We start from the raw sequence: 8,469 nt of genomic DNA on the forward strand, positions 1-8,469 counted from the left end.
CGTTAACGTGTGGCGGCAGCTACGCGGCAGGACAGATCTGACCCCTTCGTTCATGTGTCCAGCTTCAGCCTGTGTCGGTCGTTGTTTATCCCCGTACGGCAGAGCCGGTCCAGCCCGGACAGCGCCAACACTAGTAGCCCAAAAAAAAACAGCACATGTGGGCAGCGCGAGGCGCAGCCATGTGGCTCACGGGGCCGCTAGCCGAAGCGAGGAGAAGAAGAGCGAGGGGTGGTGGTGCCGTGGTGGTGCGGGAGGACACGCAGAACGATCGAGCTATCCAGTTGGCAGTTTGGCGCGGCGCTGGCGTGACGGAGGATATCGGGCAGGCGATCGATCCAGGAGATACGGCACGGCACAACGCCAGTCGCCAGCCAAACCCAAAAAAAAACACAAGTGCGAGTTCGGTGGGCTGCACGCCACCACCACACATGCTGCTGCGTGCCGGCTCGATCTCCATCGCCGCCTCATGATTGGCCGCCCCCGTCGGGCGCCGTTGCAGGCTTGCAGCCTCAGCCGCAGCCGCAGCCGCAGCCGCAGCCGCAGCCCTGTGTTGACGCCAACCGCTGATGGGGGGCTGCTGAGCTGGTCAATCTCGCACAGGATCCAAAGCCTCCGTCCGTCGGTACGTACTAGTAGTACTCTACAGTATTAGGAGTAGCACGCAACGATTAGCTACGGCTTTGTTTATTTGAGCTCATCATTAGCTATCGGTTTTGGGGGACCATAGGGCCTAATGATTGTTTTGGGTGGGACGCTTGTTTTTATATTGGCTCCGGATATATTTGTCAGGGCCAACTGTTGCTGTAAGTAGCAAAATTCAGCCCCCCTGTTCTTCAAGAACAAACAGCAGTAACATTTACTTGACTGGGTACCAAGATCCGTCGCAAATTATGGTGTCACGATGATGGAAGTTTCTTACTGTGACTCTACACAGAAAGTCCATTACTGTAGATTACTAGTATTAAGTGCCTGACTGGCTACTAATTAGAAGTTGACACGAGTACTACTACTAAGATTACGTCTTAAGTTACATTACACCACTGCTGTAATAGTCTGTAGTCTGTCTGCCTATCAGGTACTACCAGGTGCACTTGGCCTTGCTTGGCTCGCAAGAAGCATTTCAGTTTAGCCGCACTCATGTATATAGAACTAAAATATCTGTGACTACTCCTACTCCTACTCCTAAATTAATGAAAATCATGTCGTTTCACGGGATCCTGAGACGCATGACTCCGCCGCCGCGTAATCCATCCAGCACTCTTGATGCGTGATCGCCGAGACGGCGATTTAGACGCTGCATTGCATCAGGACGCGCCCGTGACAGCGATCGGATGGACTCCCAAGTAATTAACCGTCCGGATCTCTCTCCGGCCCTTGAAGATTATTCCTTCACTCGGTCCGTTGCTTGGAAGGGAGGGGAAAGGCGGCGAAAGCAACAGAAAAGCACCCGGGGAAAAGGCACTCAGCAGCCGGCGAGTCAGCACGAGCACCCGGGGCCGGCGGGGGACCGGAAGAAAAGCCGCGGGCTCGCTCAGTCGCTCTACCTCTACTGCTCTGCTCGGGTGAGCTGACGACAATCAGATGATGGCAACGGACGGGCGAGGCAGCGGCGGCGGCGGCACATGCATATCCCATATATCCCGTATATATCCGCGTAAGGCCCGCCGGGCACTCGTGGACGGCGGTGCGTGGACCGTGGCCTCGCACCGTGGCCCACCCGGCCTGACGCCGTCCGACTCAGAGACGTGCGGCGGTGTGCAGTGTGCTCGGTGCGGTGCCGTCCACTTGTACTCGCGCGCGGTGCGTCCATGCCGGGCCTGCTCAGTCTGACGCGGTTGCCGCCTGGGAAGATACTACCCATACCGCCGTCCCCGAATCGGTGCTAGTGCGGCGAGCCTGCTGCGGCGCGGCGGCGACCATGATATCCAGAACTCGACCCAGCGTTTCTTCGCCTTTTCAGTGATGTGACGTGACGTCCAACCATCTTGAGCCACGTGGTGTTGGATCCGTCCGGCGAGTGACCTGAGAAATCCGAACCAACGCTGCGTCCGCGTCGAACATCACACTTGTGCTGGGTAAGATTACTCCGCGAGGGAGGGGATTGCTGAGGCAGGCAGCGCATCGAGCATATCGCTGGCTTCGCTTGCGTGCGTGATCAGACGGCTGGCAACCGGCTGTACGTGCCGTGTGGACCAACTGAGCTGAGCTAGGGCATGTTTAGTTCCCCTCCAAAACATTAAATTTTTCAAGATTCTTCGTCACATCGAATCTTTAGACGCATACACGAAGCATTAAATATAAATAAAAAATAAAACTAATTACACAGTTTAGACGAAATCCAAGAGACGAATCTTTTAAGCCTAATTAGACTATGATTGGACACTAATTGTCAAATAACAACGAAAATGCTACGGTGTCGTTTTGCCAAAATTTTCGGCAACTACTGGGCCCTAGTGAGCTACGCCCAACGCCCTCTCTTTCTCAGTCTGGAAACGTTGGAAAGCACAGGCGGACAGCGGTGAAGGGTGAGAAACTACAGCGCGGCCAGGGGAGCCACCTCCCTGATCCCGCACCGACACGCTATCCTGAACCAGAAGCGCTGGAGGAGTCCGCAGTGCATTGGCAGGCAAGCAGGGGAAGCGCTGGCCGCCGAGCGGGGTGGATCGGCACCTACGGCACACGGCAGCATATCCCCTGCCTCCACTCCTCGTCGCCCCAGCCTGACGGATCCCCACCGGGAGAAGCAACCGGAGTCCGGAGGACGCGAACGCGACGCTTACTCGTAGGGTGGTGTCTAGATCCGGTGCGTAAAGTTGGGAGGTGTCGCATGGAATGTTATATGGTTTGTTTGATACTAATAAAAAAATAGATTATAGAATCTGTTAGTAAATCGCGAGACGAATTTATTAAGCTTAATTAATCTGTCATTAGCACATGTATATACTGTAGCACTTTATTATCAAATCATGAACTAATTAGGTTTAAAAGATTCGCCTCGCAGGGTAGTCTGTGCAATTAGTTATTTTTAAGTCTATATTTAATAATTTATGTATGTATTAAATATTCAATATGATTGATGTAAAGTTTTGACGATGAAGTAAACAAAGGCTAAAAGGGCACCCCTGCTGGTACTGCTAGTATGATAGCCCCCATTTTTTAATGTCGCCAGCCGGCGGCTCGCACGTGGTCCGTTCCTGGACCCCCGGGTTACGGAGCCCGAACTCTCAAGGTTTTTGACAGTGCGGGCAGAGACCCTTTCTGCGTCCGCGCTGACGCTGCGCTTTTCCGTGTCGACGCGGCTCTTTCGCCTTGGAACCTTCGGTGCGTGCCGTGCTGGGGAAGCTCGACCGGAGCCGAGCACGGTGATTGCAGATTGACCTCTAGTAGCAGGCTCTTGTGCCCTTCCCCGTCATCGTCCGGGTCACTGAGTCACGCGCAGTCACGGCTACGCGGTCGGCGCAAAGCGACTGGTATTTCCCTCACGGTTATACACCTGTACGCGGAGCGCAGCGGTGAATTTTACGTGTGAATTCGATGCAGCGAACAGGAATGATTCTATGCCAGAAAGTGAGGATTTTTTTTTAAAACCACAGAAAGAGAGGATTTTGAAAAAAGAAAAGAAGAAAGTTTCTGCAAATCCAGAGTGGGGATGAACAGAGCAAAATTGGGGCAAGAACGAAATCCATTGCATTGTTTGTGTCACACAGTAATTTACATGGAACTTCACCATCACAGGGTGAATTCACACGGAGATGCCGCTCGTGATCAGGTGAAGCGTCGGTTTCTCCTACATTGTGGGCGCCGTCAACGTCAATGTCGAGGGGCTCGGCGGCCTCTGCCCTCGCTTCTTCCTCGCTTCCGGCACCGCCATCGTCGATGCAAGGGACGTCCTCGTCCGCTGTCGCGTTCGTCGCGTCGGACGACGATGTTTCGGCGGGAGCAGAGAGCACGTCGATCCAGCCCTCGTCGGAGTCCCAGTCCGGCAGCGCCGAAGAGGGGCAGGCCAGCGCCCCGATCCTCTCGGCGGTGCTCTGTGCCGACACCACGTCGTGGTGGTCGTCGTCGCTGTCGGACTCCCAGAATGCCGCGTCCAGCGTGCTCTTGGGCGACACCCACCTGCCCTTGGCGGCGTCCAGGTCCAGCGCCGCCCGGCAGTCGGAGGTGCCGCTGGCGGAGGCGATGAACGGGTGCTCCAGCAGCTGCACCGCCGTGGCCCGGTCGCTGGGGCGCCGCGCCAGGCACCTGCCCAGGAAGTCCTTGGCCTCGGCGGACAGCCACCGGGGCACCTCGGGAACGGCGTCCGTGTACCCGATGAGGCGCACCGCGGCGAGCACGTCGTCCACGCCGGCCCAGGGCGCGCGTCCCGTGGCCATCTCGATGACGGTGCACCCAAGCGCCCAGACGTCGGCGGGCGGGCCCTGCGCCTCCCCGCGCGCCACCTCCGGCGCCATGAACGCAGGCGTGCCGCCGATCGGCCCGTCGCCGTCGGCCGCCATCCTCGCGCACCCGAAGTCGGCGAGCTTGGCGCGGCCATCGCCGCCGATGACGACGTTCCGCGGCTTGACGTCGCCGTGCACGAGCCCCGCCCCGTGGACGTACGCGAGGCCCGCGGCGACGTCGGCCGCGTACGCCGCGACGGCGCGCTCGTCGAGCCCGCGCCCGCCATTCCTGGCCACGGCGTCGGCCAGCGAGCCCCCCGGCGCGAACTCGAGGAAGAGCTGGTACGAGCCGTCGCGCCCGCCGCGGCCGCCGATGCAGGGGACGACGTGCGGCGAGCGGAGTCCCGCCATGAGCCCCCGCTCCCGCCGCAGCAGCTCCGCGCCCGCCGACGCCGCCGGCGCGGACTTGACCGCGAACAGCTCCCCGGAATCGTGGTCGGCGGCCAGGAACACCTCCGCCCCCGACGCGCCGCGGCCCAGCGTCCGCACCCGCGTCCACCTCCCCCCGCTCACGGCCATCGCCATGCGCAGCAGTTGTTGTGAATTGCGATCCGCCTTGTTCTTGTTTCTCGCGTGCGTCTTTGCTATTGCTTCGGTGTTCGGTGCCTGCTGTTGTTTGTGGTGGTTGTTGTTTCTGTTGGCCTTGACTTGTCTCGAGCTGGAGCTGGCCTTTTTGCTCTCGTGCTGAGTCTTTTTGTGGCTGGTGCCAGGTGCGTTTATGTATATATATAGGGGATAGATAGAGGAGGATGCTTGTGCTTGGGGGCCGGGATTAGTAAGGATTGCAAGTTTAGAACATGGAAGGTGTTTGGCGTGTGGCAAAAGCGCGGCGCGCTGGGGGAGATTAGGAGGAAATCGATGGATACGGAGGGTCGGAGGCCACCAAAAGGCGTGGTGTGGTCTGGGCGCTCGGGTGTGCACTGTTGTGTTGTTTGGAGTGACAACAGAAAGCCGTCGTGTCGAATTTTCGATCCATGGTCCAAGTCAGCGCGTGCGCACCTGAAAGGCGCTGTTCATGCAGGCACCCTGTACGCGCGCTTTGCTCCGCCGGGGGGGCCACGGTTGGTCGTTCCACACTCCCTTGTCTGTATCGTTGTACAAGTCCACAGCAAAGTTGTGGTGTGTAGCCACGAAAACCTCCGTTAAACATTTACGAAAAAAAAGCATGCCACCAAATCCTCCGTTACACATAATCAGCCTGTTCGTTTGCTCGTAAACGATCGTAAATTTTTAGCCGGGAACAGTGTTTTTCTCTCACACCAAACCAGCCAGCAGTAAATAATCCACGATACGATACGGCCTCCCGAACAGGCTGTTAGGAAAAAAACATTCTTTGTAACGCAAGCTCAGACGCAGCGGCTGCGTCAGCCCCCCCCCCCCCCCCCCCCCCCCCCCCCCCAGACTGCGGGCGATGGCGCGCGATTGCTCCCATTCCAAGCTGCTGTCGCGGTCAAATACTCAAATGCGTGTACTGATGTACGGTGTCGTTCACGAACACTAGCCGAAACTCGTCCCGTGCATGCACTGACTGATGCATGTGTTCGTCCGTGGCCGTGAATCATGCCGGTCGTCGTTGCTCCGCCTGAACCACGCCGCAACGCGGGCGGCCGAAACGGCAGCGCCTACCCCCCCCCCCCCCCCCAGACAGAAAAGGGAAAGGAATCCGTTCCGACGGGGTTTGACAGAACATCCCGCCGAGTATCTGTCACCTCAGCTCAGCAGCGTCGAGGGAACGAACGACACGCATACGCACCGTCCCGCGGAGGCATATTCCCGTGCATATGCACCCCGCGGCGCAGCGGCACGTTCACGCAGGCGCAAACACACAGCCGGCGTCAGGCGCGGCTGCATATGCTGCTGCTGCGCGCGCCGGCGGCCGCGTCTCAGCGCCGCGGAGCGACGTGCGGGCGGGCGGACGGCGCAGATGACACTGGCACGCGAGCGACGTGCGGCCGGCGCAGGCCACGCCGGGCGCAGCGACCGGCGTCGCGTGAGGGCGCGGCCAGGTGGTGGTGGTGGGGACTCCCGCGCTCTGGGGCCACAGGGCGTCAGGGCCCATGCCCTGCGCCGACCGAAAGCGGCGCGGTGGATGCGTGCGGCGTGCGCTTTGCGGCGCGGGCGGGCCACAGAACGGTGGGGGTGGGGGGGATGTGTGGATGGCCGGCTCGTGGCGTGCGGTGTGGTCGCGTCGGATGCGTTGCGTTGCTTTGCTTCCTTGGCCAGCGTGAGCTCAGCTCCACTAGTCCTCTCCAGCGGCTGCCATTGCCAGAGTGCGCCGTCGGCCCGCCCCGGGCCCGCCTGGCTCTTCCCCTCCGCCGGCCAGCTCTCTTGATTCTACGCCACTTCACCTCCATTTCCACCCACCCGAGCCAAGTAAGAATCCCAGCTTTTGCCGTCGTCCATCTACTTCCAGATCACCACCCGCAGCAGACGGTATGGGCGTATGGCCGGCCGCGCCGTTTCTACCGGCCTGGCCGTCCGATTCAGGAATCCAACGACCGTTCCGGAGTGGACGGCGGCGTGTCGGCGGTGCTTGGGATCAGGACGTTCGTACGTGCACGGTGAATGATACTCTACTTAGAATCCAGTGACCCAAGGACCAAGGTGGCACGGCACACGGATTGTGGCCGCGCGCACACCGGTTATGCTTCGATTTCACTTTCACCACGAGCTGCGTCGTGCGTGGGCTGTCCAGTGTCCGCTGCCCGTGACGGCGGCGCCCCCGGCCGTGCCAGCCTCTGAAACACTGGAAACGCGTCAGATCTGGCGACGCGAAGATGGAGAAAAACCGACGGGTTTCGTACGGCTTGTGCACATGAACTTCGACTTTGTGGCGATCCGGAGACGCGCCTACCTTTTTGCGACGCCGAAGTCTTGAGTTCGAAGGTCCACTCCTCTAATAAGTCACACAGCCGAGACGCATATATACAATGTCAACCATGATCACGTTCTTTATTGAGGGTTTCTAACACTTTAAAAAAAATGCCAAATCGTCTAATGATTGCACCGAAAACGAATCTTCCATGATTGAGCTCGGTGCCGTTGTTCCACTACACATTCCGTTTCCGTGGATTGATCCTTTTCCCGCGCCAATGGCAGCCAGGGTATCAGACTACAAGGCGAACGGATGCATCCTTTTCGCTGGACCAGCTCAGTTGTGATTTGTGAAGGCTGTACGCAGCAGGTCAACCGTTTGGACGCCTCTCGAGTGGTCTATGTCCCAGGAAAAGAAAAGTGCCGATGTACATGCAAATCTTCGATCTGCCGGTTGACCGAAACGCCGCGGATGTGCGAGCATGAAGGTTGTTGATCTCGCCGGTTGTGAAGGTGATACGGGATCGGAGGTCGTGCGTCCGGTCTGATCTCGCCGAACCGAGGAGATCTCCGTGCAGATAAGAGAGTGACGCCCACGAAGCCGGCCAAAAGCGCGCGTACGGAGGTGATGGCTGAGTTGCTTGTGTTAGTGTGCTCGGCCCAACTCTTGACCTGGTGTTCTGATTGGGGACGTCCAACCCTATACGGTTGGTGGGCCCTGTCGCACTACGCTATAAAGAGAGGTGAGGGGCCGGTGGCTCTCAGTACGAGGTTCACCGTGAACCGCCACACCCAATGACAAAACCCAATCCGATCTAGTGAGGGACTCACCAGGGCTCCTCCACCGCCGTCGCACCGCCGTCGCGAGGGAAGAAAGCCCCGCCGCCGCGCGGGAGAACGAGGCGAGCCACGCGCCATCGGGCAAAGAGTGAAGCCGCAGTAGCTCGGGCTCAGGGCACCGACGCAAGGCCGCTCGACGGCGGCGCACCCACCCTCGGGCGAATGCGCGTGCTGGCGAGGGGGCCTGCGGCGGCGGCGCTATCTCTCCTCCGGCCGCCATGGACGGCCGCCCCTGATGCTCTCCTCACTCGGTGCAGCACTGAGAAGGAAGCAAGGGGAGGGAGAAAGCAAATGCTCTAGGGTTAGGGAGGAGCAACCGGGGAGGGGTATTTGTTCCGCCGAAGCGCACGGAGAACCGTCGGATCGGATCCGACGG

General features: G+C 59.2%; 1 protein-coding gene across 1 annotated transcript; it reads right to left on the reverse strand.

The window, feature by feature from the left end:
- Positions 1 to 3,581: 3,581 nt before the first annotated feature.
- On the reverse strand, positions 3,582 to 5,102 carry LOC136516043 (mitogen-activated protein kinase kinase kinase 18-like). The gene has a single exon (XM_066509456.1). The coding sequence runs from the start codon at positions 4,962 to 4,964 to the stop codon at positions 3,582 to 3,584; it is 1,383 nt and encodes a 460-aa protein (XP_066365553.1). The 5' UTR covers positions 4,965 to 5,102.
- Between the last annotated feature and the right edge of the window lie 3,367 nt (positions 5,103 to 8,469).

This window comes from Miscanthus floridulus, chromosome 17 (assembly GCF_019320115.1).
Source record: "Miscanthus floridulus cultivar M001 chromosome 17, ASM1932011v1, whole genome shotgun sequence".
Lineage (NCBI taxonomy): Eukaryota > Viridiplantae > Streptophyta > Magnoliopsida > Poales > Poaceae > Miscanthus > Miscanthus floridulus.